The 19,102-nt window shown below is 35.3% G+C and overlaps 1 protein-coding gene across 1 annotated transcript in view; it reads left to right on the top strand.

Annotated features, from left to right (window-relative positions):
• CalpA (calpain A) overlaps positions 1 to 19,102 on the top strand; it is a 105,569-nt gene that overhangs the window by 13,595 nt on the left and 72,872 nt on the right. Inside the window, exons 5-7 of the mRNA XM_089091691.1 lie at positions 4,319 to 4,453; positions 14,010 to 14,178; positions 18,465 to 18,646. Coding sequence (XP_088947817.1) covers positions 4,319 to 4,453; positions 14,010 to 14,178; positions 18,465 to 18,646 — 486 coding nt within the window. The remainder of the gene's footprint in view (positions 1 to 4,318; positions 4,454 to 14,009; positions 14,179 to 18,464; positions 18,647 to 19,102) is intronic.

Below are 19,102 nucleotides of genomic sequence, written 5' to 3'. Positions count from 1 at the left end.
TGTTCAATGGTGTTCCAGATTCTAATGAAGAAAAAAGTTTGGTAAATTTAGTAGGCTAAAATAAAACAAAACAAAAAATTTTTAAGAAATCTGAAATGAATTAGTGAGGAAACTTTTAATAAAATTTAGAAATAGAACATTTGGAGAGGGCACCTAATATCCTTGTTTATATAAGCCAGACAAAGAATTCCAATATATTTTGTTGTACTTTCAAAAAGGTTTTTTTGTGTTTTTGTTGAACTTTCAAAATCGAAATTTGACCTGGAATTTGCTGAAAATTTTATGTCAAAATTATTATCTCCGAATGGTTTGAAGATATTTTTAAGTCATAGACTAATGCTTTTGTATCTGACAGGTGTCACATTGCAATATTCAGGATGAATACCAATTCCGACCCCCCTAACCGAATTGTAAGATTTTTTTTTTTAAACAGTTCGAATCGCTAACACCTTGCTTTCGGTTTGATTTTAGCTCTCTGGTGGCATCTTCAAGATGATGGAACAACCTTCAGTTGCTCGGGGCTGTTACTCTTTTGCCACAATCAAACGTTTGGCGGTTGATTTTTTTTAAAAGTTAGGTTTAATTTGTAAATCGTTAGGGGTGTTTTTAATTTATTTATAATTTCATTTTTTTCATTTCTATATTTTGGATATTATTTTCGTTAAATTAGTGTCTTTTTTTATAAGTGTATTCATTGATATTTTTTTCTAGTTGGTCATATAAAAATGAAAATAAGCAGAATGATTTAAAAAATCTGGGCGCTGATTTTCTATTGTATAATTTTAACCTGCAATTTGTTAAATATGAATCTTTTATTTTATTTATTTGTTTTCTTTTTTGCAAAGTATTTTGAGTCCCACATCGCCTGATTTCAGTTGTGGGTTCGTCAAATTTGAATGAACTAACTTTCCTTCTGTCTCTCCTCCTTCATTTTCTTTTTTCCTTTTTTCTCTTTTTCTTTTCCATGGCCGACACAAGGTAATGGACGGTGGGGGTTTTGCTTAAACTAGCAAATTGACCTTCAGTAAGTTTTGAAAAAAAAACAAGAAAAAAAAACAGGAGTGAGTGTAATATGTTGACGAAAGGTTAGTGGATTTGAACTTTCTCATTTTATTTATTATTTATACTTAAAGTTTCACCTCTTTTCCCTCCGCATTGCCGTATTGCATCCATCGCGATCAAATTCAAGACACGTTCCGACCTATCGGAAAACGAAAGAAAAAATACATGCACGAACGAAGAAAACAACTTAAATAATGACCACAAAAAAAACCTCTATACAACTAACCATAACACAGTTGTTTTTTTCTTTTTTTGACGATAAAAAGCCCTTTTAAATTCTCACGGGATAAGACAACAAATTATTCAGGAACTAATCACTTACCTGAGGTTGATACAACCTTTATGAAACGACCCTTTTAATCTTACCTAGGAATGTAAATTTCCATCTCTGATGGAAAGTCTTGGGACCTAAAATGTTTTCTCTGGGACCTAAACAATTTACAATATAAACAATTTTACAATTTACAAAAAATATTTGCAATTCCTCATCTAAAGCTCTAAAGAATCAATTATGCGACTTCATACAAACACAATTGGGATATCAATGTGACAAATACTAGTTTTTTTCAGTTTCTGTATTTTTTCTATTATTTGCTTCGCCGAAATTTCTGGGATTTTACGTTTTGGAGTTTCAGGGATTAACTGGTTTTCTAAGGGAGGGGGGAACACTTGCAGACTGCTAGCTAGGGGTTTATTTAGCTCATTTGATGTCTGTTCAGGCGGTTCATCCAGAAGAAAATGAAGGTTCTTGCTCGACCGGCCCCCTTTCACTTTCTTAAAACATTGCTGAGGTTTGCTCTGTTTTAAGTAATTTATTTTATTCTTACCATAGTGCAAAGCTGCATGACGTATTTCCCTCTTAATTTGTTTACGGAGGGTTAAGGCTTCCTCTTTCTTTCCAAGGCGAAAAAGTTTTAGTTTCAAATGGATTAGTCCTTTTATTTTGAAGGGCAAGGCATAACTTTTATTGTCAGGGCAAGGGCATAACTTACAACCCTTGCCCTGTGGACGGTGGGGGGTTGTCATCCACAAAGACCAGATTTCCAGAACGTAAAACTACGTTGAATAAAATGGCTATTTCAAAATTTTGATTGGATGTGTTTGGGGAAAAAATGGGCGTGAGAGGGGGGTTATTTGCCCTCCTATCACTTTCTACTATTAAAGAGGGCTCTAGCCCTTTGAATTTCCAGTCCAATTAGCCTTTTTTGAAGTTTCTAAGACAACGCCTTCTATAAAAACCTTATATGCCCCCGGGCATAACTTAAAACCCTTGCCCTGAGGGTTGTGGGGGAGTGACTTCCTCGAAAACATATTTTTTATCTGAAAATCAACTACGCTTAACAAAATGGATACCTAAAAATTTTGATCGATTGTGTTTCGGGCAAGGAGGGGTGTGGGGGGGGCTATTTGCCCTCCAATCACTTTCGACGCTTAAAAAGGGCACTAGCCACTCCAATTTCCAATCGAATGAGCTCTTTTCGAAGTTTCTACGACAATTCCTTCGATACGAAGTGCCCTGGTCTAAGACCACGAAAAAAAAGTAATAAATAATACATTGTGCTCACATCGTTCTTTAGTTAGGCAGCGCTATTGCGCTGCCTATGCTACTAGATAAATGCATTAAAAGGATTAATGCTATGTGCGAGAATAACGTTGCTGCGGTTAACGTAGGAAATGAGGCTAGTAGCTCGTTTCGTATTAAATCAGGAGTTAATAAGGGTTGCGTCATATCCCATTTATATAGATTATTTTGGTGGACTTTGTCCTAAGAAGCACAGCAAGGGCAATGTGAGAACACAGGATCAATTTGAGAAGTAAAGCTCTCCTAGACTTAGATTATGCTGACGATTCAAGCATCCTTGATGAAAATGTTAGCAAAATGAATAAATTTGTAGAGGTTTTGCGAGCTAAGGATGCAAGAATAGGTTTGAAAAATAATGATAAGAAGACTAAGTCGCTAAGGCTAGGAATAAGTGAAGTTGAAGAGGTGATGTTGGGTAACGAGAATATCGATCAAGTGGACAGCTTCAATTACCTTGATAGTATTATCAGTACTGACGTAGGGTGCAGTGAAGATGTTAAAGGAGAATAGGCAACGCCCAGGGTGTTTTCACAGTAAAAAAAGTTTAGAAAAATAGGAAGAAATTTTGGAAGCTACTGCAATGACAGTGGTCAAATATGGTTCTGAAGCTTGGGTGCTCCAAAAAACGGAGGAGGATTTGTCACGTGTTTTCCAGAGAAGGTGCCTACGGATTGTGTTGGTACCTCACTGACTGACCGTATCTCAAACAGTAAGCTGTACGAAAATATGGTTTAGTCTTGCTTTCTAGGGCTATATTGAGAGGATGGTTGAGATGGCTAGGACACGATGTTTGAATGAAGGATGACATATTGCCAAAGAACGTGCTTGTCGGCTAACCGTCTAGGACCAAACGAAAATCATGTCGTCCCAGAATGGGGTGGGAGGAAGTCGTAAGGAAAGGTTTAAGGGAAATGGGAAATTCTTGGGAGGGTGTAAAGAGGGAGGGTTTGAATAGATCGGGATGGAGGAAAAATGTGCGTAGCTGTGTTAGCATTAGGAGGCTTGGTGCTGTAGTTAGTTGCTAGTAGTAGTAGTAGTAGTAAATACATTCTAAGACCCTCGTTTTTCTCGCCAATTTGATTTTATATTTCATTTATTATTTTTTCTTCTTTGTTTTATCCGAGTAGTACTAGTAGTTTGGAACTTCAGTTCTAAGACCCTGTACCTCACTTTTCTTGTTTTCGCTCCATAAAATGACCTTGGCATTAACCTTTTGTAACATGACTGTTACAGTACTAATCGCAGGTGTCCGAACTTGAGTTTTATTACTAATTATTAGATTTTTATTACTACTTGGTTAGATTTTTTGTAATTTGCCCTTACAAATTTGATTTTTAGTATCACCGAAGAAAAAATATATTTTGGTTAAAGATTGCGTTTTAGAATTTAAAGGAAAATTCGGGATTTTAAATGGTCTCTAAACCTCCTCTGTAGCACTCTAAGGTGGCGGCTCTGAATCTTTCGATTTCTATATTATATCTAATCAAATCTAAATTTTAACCCCCTTCCCCTTGTTGACATTTAACTTTTATACAAATGAAAGAAACTGTTTTTCATGGGGTAAAAAGGCCGCTTTCTTAGTCTAGACCAGGCATGTGAATAGAGGAGGTGCTCTTTCTCATGGTTATTGTAAAAAAATTAAGCGGCTCTGAAAGTTTTTATGATCTATTTCAGATTTTGGCAGTATGGCCAATGGGTGGACGTTGTCATAGATGACAAATTACCAACGTATAACGGCAAATTAGTCTACCTTCAATCCCAAGAGAAAAATGAATTTTGGAGTGCATTGTTGGAGAAGGCTTATGCAAAGTAGGTACTTCAGTTCTATCACCATTAGGTACACTGTGAACAGAAAAAAATTTTACCATGGGGGGGGGGGGGGAGGTTTGTGGTTCCAGAAGCTTTTTTATGAGCACTTAAATGGAGAAATTTCTCATTTTCTACTTTTAAGGGTTCTTAATATCTTCTTGTCTCATGAGGGGAGGGGCATGGATCCCTTGGCCTCCTACGCTGACATCTATTGAAGAAATTCCTAGTTAATTTATTTTTGAACGTATCCACTTTAAAATCGGGGAAATAATTATCCTGAAATTTACATATAATATTTCTCAAGACATTTACATTGTCTTTTAGATCCTGAAACATCATTGTTACCAGTGTTGCCACTGAACCTAAATCTGCATTCACTCCTGAGATTAATAAAACAGAAATACCGATTAGCTCTTAATTTTTTTCCATGATTTTTTTCTTAATTTTAAGTTCCCGAATAGCCAGGATAGACCGTTAAATCCTAAAAGTTAGTCAGCAGTATTGATTGTCAGCAGTGTTGACTTTCAGCAGTTATAATGAGAAAATAAAAACTAAACGATATTAAAACTGACAACAAAGAAGATCTATCCTTGTAAAGAGGGAGCAATCAACCTCAACCGCTCTTCTGAAAAAAGTTTTAGAACCTAACACGTGCGTTAGACGGTGGTAATTCTAAGGATTTTGTGTATTTGTCTTAAAATGAAAATACTATCTTTTAAAGCAAATTTGACTAACTAAGCCCTTTCATAGTTGAAGCATTGCAGTAGAAAAATTAAAAATTTTCATCAAATTGCTTTTGTGTTAGAATAACCATTCTTTAGGCATTGAGATAAAAAGGTCATGCTTTAGTGTAAAAAATGAGAAGTAGCAGACATAGAGTTGCAAGTTCCGAGAGGCTGGTAGCAAGACAGTATCCATGGGGGAGGGGTATGTTATTGGGTTCACCCCCTCCTAGAAATTTTTTGTCTGGCCCGTAAAAAAGTAGCAAAATGTATTTAAGCTAATTATTAAAACGCTATGTAAAGATTTTTTTGCAACTTCTCCTCAATCGAAGGAAAATACCCCCCCCCCCGAAAAGATTCTGGATAAGCCCTTGGCTGGTAGAAATTTTTGATATGCATATTCAGTCTTCTACAGTTTCAGCTTCTGCTGACTAGGGTCTCTGTTTACTCACTGTTTATTCTATGATAGGTTTGGAAAAAAGTGAGTTTTCTTTCCTCTAAAATGCAAAACTTCTTGAGACTCTGTTAAGTTGTGATAAAGTTTCAAAAAATGACGTAAAAAATAATTTTTGATAAATAGGAAGGAAGGTTTATTTTGTAAGGAAGTGTTAGGGAAAGTACTAAAAAGATTACAAATTATAAGTCCTCATGTCAGTGGCGTAATTTTGTCCAAATCTTGGGAGGGGGGGGGGGGCAAAGCAGGAGCCAATATTCCTAAATCAAGTGAAAATAACAGTGAAAACGGAAAAATGAGCCACATCGTAAAGGTAAAGATATACTAAAAAACTGATTCGTTTATGGGGACGCTTGAATTATGCAGGTTTATCTTAGTTTTGACAAAACTTTTCAAGGAACTAAATTTCAGCTGGCTGGATGGTAAATCGGGGTCTGGGAGGGACAGTCATCCCCTGCCCCATAGCCAATTACGCCCCTGCTTCAGGTGTTGGTATTGTTGTAAATAAGTGAAATATGGTTGTTGAAAAATTGGAAATAAATAACTGAAGGTTGTGAAAAAGGGAAAGCACTTACTGACTTTAGGAAAATATTTTTTTTCCCAAGACCAAACAGCCTTTCTATTGCAAACAAATAAACGTTCAAATGGGGATAAGTCCATTTATTAGACAGTGAAAACTGATACAAAAGTCTGGATATTTAAAACACATATACAGCGATTGTCATCAGCAGATATGCTCTGCTGGTGACAATCGCTGTATATTTTGTCGAAATATGTAGACTTCTGTATCAGTTTCCACTGTCTAATAAAGAGATCTATCCCCATTTGAACGTTTATTTGTTCGTAGAAAAGCTTTAGTGAATGTACTGTCTTCCATGGTATACTGAATAAGTAGACTATGTTAAGGTGATTAGTGCCATGTACGAGAATGATATTGCTGTGATTAAGGCGGGAAGTGAGGCTGGAAGTTGGTTTGGTGTTTAATCAGGATTTAAGCAGGGTTTTTTTTTTCTCGTTTATGGATTTTTTTTACTGATGTTTTTTAAGGAACATGACAAAGGCTATAGATAACAGGATAAAGAATTTGAAGGTAAAACTCTGCTAGATTTAGATTGTACCAACGATTTGTATATCTCAGGTAAAAATGCTATTGAAACGAATGAATTTTTGGGGGTTCCGAGACTTCAAGGCTCAAGAGAAGGTTTGAAAATGTATGCTGAAAAGACTAGGTAGCTTAGACAAGGAATAAATGAGGACGAAGAATTAATATTAGGCAACAAAATGATCGATCGGATAGATCCATTTGTCTGGGTAGTATCATTAGTAAAGATGGTACAGATGTAAAAAAATGGTGCAGTGAAGATGTAAAAAGTAGATTAGCCAATGTCCAGATTATTTTTCCACAGTTGAAAAAAGTTGGGAAGAATAGGAAGATAAGTTTGTGAGTCTAGATAAGAATATTGGAAGCTACAGTTATGACAGTGGTCAAGTATGGTTCTGAAACATGGTTGCTTCGAAAGACAGAAGAAGATTTGGTATATATTTTCCAAAGGAAATGCCTAAGAATAGTCTTGGGCACTCGTTTAACTCACCCTATATCACACAATAAGTTGTACAAAAGAGATGGTTCTATCTATTTTCGGGGGCTAAGATGACGGAAGGTTAAAACGGCTTGGTCACGTGTTACAGAAAAAAAATGATGGGTTGCCAGACTGCGCTTTTAGCTATCTATACAGGACTCCCTAGATTTTGAAAAATACTTTTTCTGATATTCTCAAAAAAAAAAAATATCGCCCGACCAGATTTTTTTGTCTTCTTTAGAAAATAAAAAAAAACCTGTCCCTCCCCCTAAATTTTCGTGAATTGGTGCCGTTTTTGTTCACAGACTCTGATTCTCTTTTGCATGCACTGACATGGCTTACCATTTGATTTTAAATATTTTTACTCAACAGGATTTTCCTTGATTCTTTATTTTCTTTAGATTCAATTATGTAAATTCTTGAATTTTGGCTATTGAACGCTGCCCCATTAAATTTGATTTTTTTTTTGTCACTCATGTGTTTATTTTTATTTGTGTTGTTCATTTGACATGGCAATGATGTATTCTTTTTTTTAAATTGTCAATCCGTGCTAATATTAAAAATTCTCCATTAAAATGTCATCGAGCCTTTAATTTTTTTGTTCTATATTAAAATGAAATATTTTTGAAATATAAAAATGATCAAATATCGGTAACAAGGGCTGACCTATTGTTTATTTTGGTAAAATTTCGGTTTGGAAAGAAAGTTAGCATGGGTACCACAAGGGGAGATGACTCTACCTAAGTGAGAAGCAATAAGTAAATTCAAAAAATGTATTAAAGGAATAAAATAAGAAATACTCCAATTTAATTCCTGGTAAAAACGAAATTCCAGATAATACTTCTCTACCTGTATTTTCTCTGATAGTAGGCTACTTCTGGCAGATTTTCTTTAGATGGTTTAGGAACTTGCAAATTTTAGAAATTAAAATTTCTATTTGAAATAAATTAATAGAAATTAGAATTAAAATTTTAGAAACTTTAAAATGAAAATGGTTTCTTTAATCCCTGATGTCTTTTTTCTTGTTAAACCTCGTCCAATTATATCTTACCGAAAGAGACTGACATTCAGTATATTTTCTTTGTCCAAGAAATTGGCAGAGTACACCCTCTTTTTTTAGACGTTCTCCAACAGTACTTTAAACACAATTCGTTCCGAGATATGGATTCAGACGTGATTATACCAACAAATCTTGGTTTAAGCCTACACATCAAGTGGCTTCTTGCCAAATTATATAAGGAAGCAATTAATAGGTTTTTAGTTTTATTTTTATCAAATATGCCTTATAAAGGGCATAATACACTCTAGCTGCAACCTGTGAGCACATTTTGATGACGTACTGTCGGAACTATTCTGATAAAATTTGTTCAAAAGTACTTTGAATAGCCATATGTGCTTCTAGTCCCCCCGTCCGTAAAAAAAAAACAAAAAAACTCAGACCTCAAATTCATAAAAAAAACTGTAAAAGAAACTTTATTTCTGGAGAAAAGAATTACAAAACTTTATTGCAAATTTGCTGAAACTACCCGATGTGTTCCGGGAATCTTCTTAATGGTTTATTATAGGCGTTTGGTATCACTTCGATTTTTTTTCTATATTTCGTAATATCACTTTACCACCGACTAGCCCCCATCCCCTCTCGAACTTCCCCTATGACTTTCCATCTTTTTTTTAGGCCATACAAGGAAGCTTTCCAACCCTTCATTCTGGCCCTTCTCCTTCCAAATGTGGGTCACACAGGCTATGTGCACTTGATACGATCCGAGTTATATTACTTCACTGGTCTCATAGGCATGTTTTGATCTTCTTCTGTCTGAGAGGGTCATACGGTCACGTGCACAAAGTTTCAACCCAAAATTTGTCCACCCGTTTCTTGCCGCATTGGCAATAGCTAAAAGAAAATAAAAAGTTGTTGCATCCTAGATTAGACTGAAACGGAAAACCTTGTGATCTAAGTAGAGAGAATAACCGCTACGCTTCAGAACCTCGTATGTAGATATTTCAGTTCCAAATAAATTAGTATTCAAAAGCAAGAAAGCTTTTATCTGTCCCCGTCCAACGAAATCTCACCCCTGTCTTGGCCTTTCCCTGCACAAAAAAAAGCTCGAGATAGCTAAGGATAATAATATCACATGCCAAGTCGCATACTGTATAATATAAGTACTACAACTACTACTAATAACTCACCGCAGTACCAAGCCGCCTGAGGCCAACACAGCTGCGCACACTTCTCTTCCATCTCTATCCATTCAAAGCCTCCCTCTTTACACCCTCCCAGGAAGTTCCCATTTCCCTTAAATCTTTCTTTTCGACATTCTCCCACCCCAACCTCGGACGACCTGCTTACCGTTTAGCCCTAGGCGGTTGGCCAAAAAAGATAATCTTCGGCAATCTGTCATCCTTCATCCGCAGAACGTGCCCAAGTCATCTCAACCTTTCTCTCATTATAGGCCTAGAAAGCGGGATTGGACCACTATAATATAAGTAAGTGAAGTCAAATTCTGACCCCCTCTCCCAGTTCCTTCCAACAACCCTAACCCCTTCAGCCCCCCCCTCCTCTTGACTTCCTCCTGCTAGAGACGGTATCATGTGCAATAAGCAATGCAAAAGAAATGGGATATATTACTGCCGACTCAACTTCTACCTCTGTTCTCCTGTATTGGTCTGCCTCTGACAGACAGTGTCATGTGCCAAGTTTTGGTCTAATTGGTCAAAGTATTTATGATATAATTCAGTAGTCAGTACTGCAATTGAGCATTCTCTACCCCCACACTGTAGGAACCTTTCAGATAAAATATGTTTAAATAAATTTTCAGCAACCACTCATTATGTTCACGTAAACAATTTTAAAAATCTCAAGTTCAAACCGAAAAAGCCATGAAAAACCGTTTTTTTGGCGAAAAAATTGCAAAAACCTGTTTACAAATCATATGAGGGAAAGAAAAAACAATGTTGTCAAATGAGCTTTTTGCAAATCTCGCCGACAAAATCTGTTCTAATAAATTTGGAATAACTATCAGTGCTTGAGGGAAAAAAATCAGAAACTTCTAACTCATAATAAAATAGCTGTAGGAACAACTCATTTCTCTGAGGAAAAATATTACAAAATTTGTTGCCAAATTTTATCAGGAAAAGATAAACCGGCTTCTTTGTCGAATATGTCTCATAGAGTACCCAATGCTATCATTAGACACTTTGATGTATCTTGACGGAATCTTGTCGAATTTTTTTTTTCAACTTTAAATAAGGCACTCTTTCATGCCTTGGAACAGTGACTCTAAGTAGAATCCACAGTGTCCAGTTAAAATTTCTAATTAAATTTTACTTTTCTTGGTGATTTTCTTAATGTTCTGATTCACAATAAGGGCTTTGGGGGCAAAAGGGCTTTGAGGTCTATGCTCTCCCTAAAAAGTTTTCAATAATATTCTTTAGGTACAGCTTAATTGATAGTGAATTCAATTTTCACCTTCACCCCTCCCCCCTCCATGGGTCTATAGATAAAAAAAGTGAAATTAAATCATAAGCAAACATACAAATTTTCCTGTATATGGGGGGACTCCCCCCCCCCAAAAAAAAAAAAACACTTTTTTTACTGATAGCCTTTCAAAAAATAGAACTAAAATATTATTGTTTAATACAAACGGGCAGTAAGCCCTTCCATTGTTGAAGTATCGTGAGAAAAAAATGTTCCCCTAGTTCCAATTGCTCTTGCATTACAGTATTCGTTTTTTATTCTTTTATTTTATTATTATTATATTTTTTTAGCGGGGACAAGGTCGAACTTTAGCGTTAAGAATAGTGGTAGAGGGAGGGTGGTGGGGGGGGGGGGTAACTATACAGAATAATTTCTGTTCGTTTTAATCTTTATTGTCATTTTTTATTTTCATTACAAAATTTTGCATTTATTTGATTTTAGTTTTTAATACCATATCGAGGTTTATCCTAAATATAAAGCGGATACTGCCTGCTGCTCCATACGCTAAAGCTATAGACGAACTACTCAAAATCCAAAATTATCGGCATACTTGTAAAATGTTAAGATCTTTAGGCGTAATCACGGTATCCCCCTCCTCTCCAATTGCGTATGCCTGCTAAGCTCACTTGTTGTAATTTTGAAAGCGCCAATACTATGACATATTATAAAAAACAACACTTTTCAATGCGCTGGCAAACCAAGTCCTAACTCATGCATGAGCCAATGCATTGTGAGTTTTGCTGTAGTACTCTGAAAGTTTTGAATACCTTTTCTTAGTGATAACGAACCAAGTCGAGGATCTTACTTATAGTGACTGAAACTGTGTTGAGTTCCTCAAAGTGAGACCTGGAATGATCAGGGTTGCCAACTGCAGATGTCTCAAAAGAGTGAAAATCAAGGCCTAAGAAGAGTGCAAAACTACGAAATTGTGCAAGTTGGTAACCCTGGGAATGATGTGATTTAGAACTTTGATTCAGGCCCTTCAATTTCGGGATCTATTTTGCTAGTTTCTGTTTCTGGCTCATTTTGTCGGCTAAAATCCAAAATAGAGACAGTACACCGTAGTTATAAAAAAAAGCAAAAAATTTGCGTCGATTATTCCTTTTTTTATCTTATCATTCCATCTTGTTTTTAAGTTTTAGTTTCTGATTTTCTTTTTCTTTTTTTGTATCTTTTTGTGCTTTATTCCATCCCTTGCTATTTTTCCCAAATGTATTATATGGGTCTTTGTATTATTATTTCTCTTTCTATTATTGACTATGATGACGACTTGGGTGATAATAGGCCGAAATATTAGAATGAAAGTCAACTTGATGGACAGTGTGAAAGACACGAGAGCTATGGCTAATTGGAGTACAGGCAAGACAGGTATTCTGAGTGAGAGGCAAACCTGGCATAACCTTTTTTCAGAATTGTATAAAAATGATGTCATTTCACTTGTTGATAGATAGTCTGTCATTCCTAGGTCAAAACTAAGGTAGATAGGCATGGAGTAAGGGTAATTCAAATAGTCTATCAGTTTTATGAATCATTTGAAGCCAATTGGAGACCCCAAATAAAAGATTTTCAAAGATTTATGACTGAATATGTCCACAGGACTTGCAGGCAATTGGGAAGCTAAGATTGTTCGCATTATGTTAGCTTCGTCTACTGGGAAAGCCCATTGTAATTGCAATGAGGATGATCGAGATTTTCGGGTTAATTATGAAAACCACAACAAAGAACTATAGAAGGAGGCCGCCCAGATCACATTATATTAAATATATAACCTAAACTAACCTAACCAAAATATCAACTAAATATTCAATTAAAATATAGCTACAATATAGTTTCACACCTAGCCGAAGCTAATATTGTCTGGTATAAAGACCATGAAAATCGGTCATTGTCTCTTGTTCGGTATACAAGATCTTGAGTGTGGTGGCTACAAGACAAAAGTACCAAATATTTAATTAATATATAGCTACAATGTAGTTTCCCACCTAGCCGAAGCTAATATTGTCTGGTATAAAGACCATGAAAATCGGTCATTGTCTCGTGTTCGGTATACAAGATCTTGAGTGTGGTGGCTATAAGACAAAAGTACCAAATATTTAATTAATATATAGCTACAATGTAGTTTCCCACCTAGCCGAAGCTAATATTGTCTGGTATAAAGACCATAAAAATCGGTCATTGTCTCTTGTTCGGTATACAAGATCTTGAGTGTGGTGGCTACAAGACAAAAGTACCAAATATTTAATTAATATATAGCTACAATGTAGTTTCCCACCTAGCCGAAGCTAATATTGTCTGGTATAAAGACCATTAAAATCGGTCATTGTCTCGTGTTCGGTATACAAGATCTTGAGTGTGGTGGCTATAAGACAAAAGTACAAAATATTTAATTAAAATATAGCTACAATGTAGTCTCCTACCTAGCCGAAGCTAATATTGTCTGGTATAAAGACCATAAAAATCGGTCATTGCCTCGTGTTCGGTATACAAGATCTTGAGTGTGGTGGCTATAAGACAAAAGTGCCATATATTTAATTAAAATATAGCTACAATGTAGTTTCCTACCTAGCCGAAGCTAATATTGTCTGGTATAAAGACCATGAAAATCGGTCACTGTCTCGTGTTCAGTATACAAGACCTTGAGTGTGGTGGCTATAAGACCAAAAATACTGAATAAAGATTTCCTTGTCTGAATGTTAATGCACCAACTTTAATGGTTCGGTTTTCAGTCAGTCTCGCTTATTTTAACCTGCTGGTTTTAATTTCAAAAATCGTAAAAATTTTTCGGTGTGTAGTTATGTACTTAAGGATATTCTTAAGTACATTTTTGAATGGACCTGATCCACATTGCATTCTAAAAAATTTAGTTTTTTTTACATTTAGGCAAAAAAGTTTTGAATAGTTGAAAAACCAACTTGACCAAGTCCATAGAAAAAAAGGAACACCTGGTTATATGATTGAAAATGAAAATGTTTACATGTGAATTTTATGATGGAAACCCTCTTCTAGGACGTGATTTTTGAAATAACAAGGTGAGGCAATAGCACCTTGTCTTGCTCTTTTCTTAACTGGTACAGTTCTATCCAGTCACCTTAACATTTCATCACCATAGGCGATTTATTTTTTGAATTTTTTTCTTTGAATTTTAGAGGATTTTGAGTAACGTTCTTGATTTTTTTTTTAATTTCTCGAACTTTTTTTAATCTAAAATCCATTGTAGGTGAAACCTTCCTCAGATGGTACTCACAAATCAGAAATTAATTTACGCAAGAATAAGACACTAAAACCAGTTATCAATCAAATTGTAACCCATTATTTTCTTATTTAGATTACATGGTAGCTATGAAGCCCTTAAAGGTGGCACCACCTCTGAAGCCATGGAGGACTTTACTGGGGGAGTGGCAGAAATGTATGAACTAAACAATGCGGATATGAGTCTCTTCAAAATAATGGTCAAATCTTTTGAAAGATCATCTCTTATGAGTTGTGCCATTGAGGTAAACCTGCTTATATTATAATTTTTATACAGATTTATCCCCATCAAGGTTACTCGCAATGAAGGCTTCATGGAGGAGCTCTAAGAACCTCTAGAAACAAGTGACAATAGGTCGAAATTGCACTTCAGTTGGAGAATATATTTTGGTGTGGGACAAATTTCTTCCGAAATATTTCGGCGACAAAAAAAAGAAGAAAGTCATTGTAATTGTAACTCTATGAAATCTGTTAGGAAGCGAACTAAAACGGACATACCAAATTAAAAAATGAGACTATGCATTGGTAAATTTAGGTTTAATTTAGCTCTAAGGTAAATTTTCGTACGTTAAGGTAAATTCAAGTTCCTGATAAACTAGGTAAAATCAGGTAAATTAATTTAACTAGGAGGGGAACTTAAAATTTAAGTCTTAAACGGGCACACAAAATTAAACAATGAGACTAGTGGCTGGTAAATTTAGCTTCAAGGTAAATTTTGTTTGTTAGGGTAATTTTAAATTCATGGTAAAATAGGTGAAATAAAGGTAAACTAATGTAATTAGGAAATCTGCAAAGAGGGGAGCTTAAACGGACGCACAAAATTAAATAATGAGACTAGTGGCTTGTAAATTATGCTTAATTTACCTCTAAGGTTAATTTTGGTAAATTAAATTTAAATTTAGGATAATTTAGGCAAAATTAAGGTAAATTAATGTAACTATCAAAACCGTCAAGAGGGGAGCTATAATAGACACACAAAATTAAATAATGAAACTAGTGTCTGTCAAATCTAGCTTTAAGGTAAATGTTCGTAAGTTAAGGTAAATTTAAATTCATGGTAAATTAGATAAAATTAAGGTAAATTAATGTAACCATGAAATCTGCTTAAACAGAAACTTAAGCGAAAAGACAAAATTAAGTAATGAGACTAATGGCCGGTAAATTTAGCTTTGAATTAGCTTTAAGGTAAATTTAGGTAAATGGAGGAAAATTTAATTTAGCAGTAAGGTAAGCTTAGCTTTAAATTTAGCCTTGGATAGATTGAAAAATGTCGACAGACTTAAGTAATCTGTTTTCACAATTCTGTTGCTCTTTATTATGTAATTTTAAATTTAGAAGAACAGAGCTTGGTCATAAAAAAATAAGAACGAACTGGATGCTTAAAACGGTTACAAATTAGCTAATGTAAGATATTAATTATAATAAGAGCAGAAATTGATATGAATAAACAAATCAAACCTAAGACAAACAGAAATTACAATGAACACGAACATTCAAATTGGAAAGAAAATTAACCTGATTTAACGTGACATTGACCTACCTCATACCCCTAATTTAGAGTTCCATTTCTGCTTTACTGAAAAATAAAAAGATTGCTTAAATTGAAAATTTTGTTAGGATCGTGAAAAAGCAAGGTCATAACTGATCAAGGGCGGATCCAGGATTTTTTTTTTTGGGGGGGGGGGGTTCCTAATTTTTGACTCAGTTTTCGACTAATTTTACTGATTTTTACCTAGGTTTTACTTATTTTTGACTCAGTCAATTTTTTTTTTTTTTGGGGGGGGGGGTTCAAACCGGGTAACCCCCCCCCCTGGATATGGCCTTGTAACTGATGCATTATATGCTCCCTAAGATGTAAGCATGTATTTTTATGACCTGACAAATCTAAAGTAAAATACAATCTTTTTCTGTCTGACGGTTACTGGGTCATGTTGGCAGCAATATTTAGTTGTTTGGACAGAAAGTGGCTGTTTTTTGTTATGTATTTCTGTGTTTTTGTATTTTTTTATTTACTCGTACTCGTGTTTTTGGATAATTTGTTTACAACATACTGCTAGGTCTTGTTTTGTATTAAATAAAAAAAAAGTTTTTTTTTAACTGAAAGTAAGGAACGACGTTAAAACTTAAAACGAACAGAAATTATTCCGTATATGAAAGGGGCTGTCCCCTCCTCACCGCCTCACTCTTTACGCTAAAGATTTTTATTGTTTAAACAAATAGATTTGTGAGAAAGTGAACCCTTAGCGTAAAGAGCGAGGCATTGTGGAGGGAACAGCCCCTTTTATATACGGAATAATTTCTGTTCGTTTTAAGTTATAACGTCGCTCCGTACTTTAAGTTAAAAAAACTTGTTTTTTTATTTAATTTTTGAACGTTTTTGAACTAATGCAGGTTTTGATTTTGGCTCACCGTACATGAATAATTAAAAAAAGATTTGCATATTAATTTTACTTTTATTTGGTTATGGCTAATGGCTTTTGGTTAATGGCTTTCTCGAAACTTGTTTAATTGTATTTACGAACGTTTTTATTAGTAATAAATATACGTAACTTACGAATTAACTTACGGAACAAACTTCTATATTCATTGATTTTGAATAAGTGTAGTAGGGTGTTCGCCCCCTATTCAATACCTTGCTCTTTAAGCTAAAGTTTGAATTTTGTTCCGATTCTTTGAAAATAACCTCTTAATCACATAGGCCGTTAAATAGAATAAATAACTCTTATGAAAATAATAAAAAACATTTGGCTTAAAGAGCAAGGTATTGACTAGAAGGTAAACCCAATCATATAGCTAATATTTTATTGTTCGTTTTAAGTTTTGATGTTGCTCCTTACTTTTAGTTGAAAAAATTGTTTTTTTTATTTAATTTCTGATCTTTTTCGTTGATAATAATGGGAAATCTGGCGCCCCCTTCATTGAAATTTCCATTCCCCCACGAAAACTTCCTTCATGGAAAGATCCTCCCATATAACCCCCCTCCTACCCACCCACCCCCACCTACGAGAAAAAATCCCCCCTGAAAATGTCTGTATACTTCCCAATAACCATTACTATATGTTAACATTGGGTAAAGTTCTTAACTTTCAGCCCTCCCCCGGGGATTTCGGGGGATTAAGTCATCCTAAAAGACATAGTTATCATATTTTCGACCATGCTGAACAAAATGGCTATCTCAAAATTTTATCGGGTGACTTTGGGAAAAAAATGAGCGTGGAAGGGGGCCTAGTTGCCCTCCATTTTTTTTGGTCACTTAAAAAGAGCACTAGAACTTTTAATATCTGTTCTATGAGCCCTCCCACGATATTCTAGGACCACTGGGTCGATACGATCACCCCTGGGAAAAAAAAAAAACAAATAAACACGGATTTGTGATCTTTCTTCTAGCAAAAAATGCAAAATTCCACATTTTTGTAGATTGGTCCTTGAAACCTTTACAGTAGGGTTCTCTTAAACGCTGAATACGATGGTGTGATTTTCATTAAGGTTCTATAGCTTTTAGGGGGTCTTTCCCCCTTTTTCTAAAATCTGCCAAATTTTCTCAGGCGCGTAACTTAAGCTAAGTACTAAACTTGATGAAACTGAAATATTTGGAATCAGCATAAAAATCTAATTCTTTTGGTGTATCTATTGGTATCAAAATTCCGTTTTTTAGAGTTTCGGTTACTATTGAGCCGGGTCGCTCCTTACTTACAGATCGTTACCACGAACTGTTTGATTTAAGCATGTGGGTGTTGTGGTTTCGAATATTCTTCCTGAAAGCACCAGGATGGTAGAGAGTGGACCTTCTTTCAAAAATAAGAAGAACTTCTTGCTGTGTAGCAATGGGTGAGGAGATTCCTTTGGGATTCATCATATTTGCGATATATATATATATATATATATATATATATATATATATATATATATATATATATATATAAATATATGTATATATAATTACAATTTTTCTTCTTTTAGTTCTTTTTTTTAAAGCACATATATAGTAAGTGATTAAAATGAGTCCTGCCAAAAGCAAATCTGCATATATTTCCACGTGGCCAGGTCTGTTTGATATGTTGTTTTTGGGGGGAGGGGGTGAGAGAGTCTAATAGTCGGGAATTCAATTTCTTACTCTGCGAGGACAGTCTATTTGGCTCTTCCTAGGAGGGTGTAAAAGGGAGGCTTTGAATAGATTGGGATGGAGGAGGAGCATGCGTAGCTGTCAAGCGGCTTGGTGCTGCGGTGAGTTGTTAGTAGTAGTAGTAGTAGTAGTAGTAGTACTCTGTGAGGACAGTCTGTTTGGCTCTTCCTGGGAGGATGTAAAGAGGGAGGCTTTGAATAGATTGTGATGGAGAAGGAGTGTGCGTAGCTGTATTGGACTCAGGCAGCGTGGTGCTGCGGTGAGTTGTCAGTAGTATTAGTAGTGGTACTAGTAGTACTCTGTGAAGACAGTCTATTTGGCTCTTTAGACCTTAGAAAGGTCTTTATTTTTTATTTGGCGTTTTCACTTGAAACAAGTCGTAACCAAAAAAAAATTTTTAAATTGTAGCCAGACCCAAACGTTGTCGAAGCAGAAACAGCAGTTGGACTGATCAAAGGTCACGCCTACAGTATCACTGACGTCAGGCTGATCAGTATTCAAACTCCTCGTGTGAGTGGTAAGATTCCTATGGTGCGAATAAGAAATCCATGGGGTAACGAGGCTGAGTGGAATGGAGCTTGGAGTGACAAGTGAGTCTCCCTTTAACCCCTTTTTACTTTTTATTGTATTTACTTATGCGAACGTGTGGTTACACAATGGTTAGTTGAAGCCATCATTACCGTAGGGTATTTCTGCAATCACAATTGTGCTGCTTTCTAATTATCACAAGGGTGTACACTGTTTTGTTGCAAGGTGGGGGAAATTAATTGAAACTTTCTGGAAAAGTGTTTTTCTCGAAGGGACGAGGGGACTTATGGCTTGTCTTTGACGGAAGGGGGCAACTGCTTTTTCTCAGATCTTCACAAAAGGTAAATTTACAGTTTTTTTGTTTTTTTTTTTCATATGTTGTCTTTTGCTAGTTGCTATTAAAATTGAAAAGTGAGCAGACGTTCCTAGTAACACTAGTTAAACTGTATTGCATTTAAGCACTTTGCTAGTATGTATAAAATCAAGTTTCCGTTAAAAATGATATAATTCTTCATTAA

The sequence above is a fragment of the Artemia sp. Qi Xiang Cuo genome, chromosome 7 (assembly GCF_049724085.1).
Source record: "Artemia sp. Qi Xiang Cuo chromosome 7, ASM4972408v1, whole genome shotgun sequence".
NCBI classification, from domain to species: domain Eukaryota; kingdom Metazoa; phylum Arthropoda; class Branchiopoda; order Anostraca; family Artemiidae; genus Artemia; species Artemia sp. Qi Xiang Cuo.
Note: the sequence above shows the minus strand (reverse complement) of the source record. Positions and strands in the feature narration are given on the sequence as shown.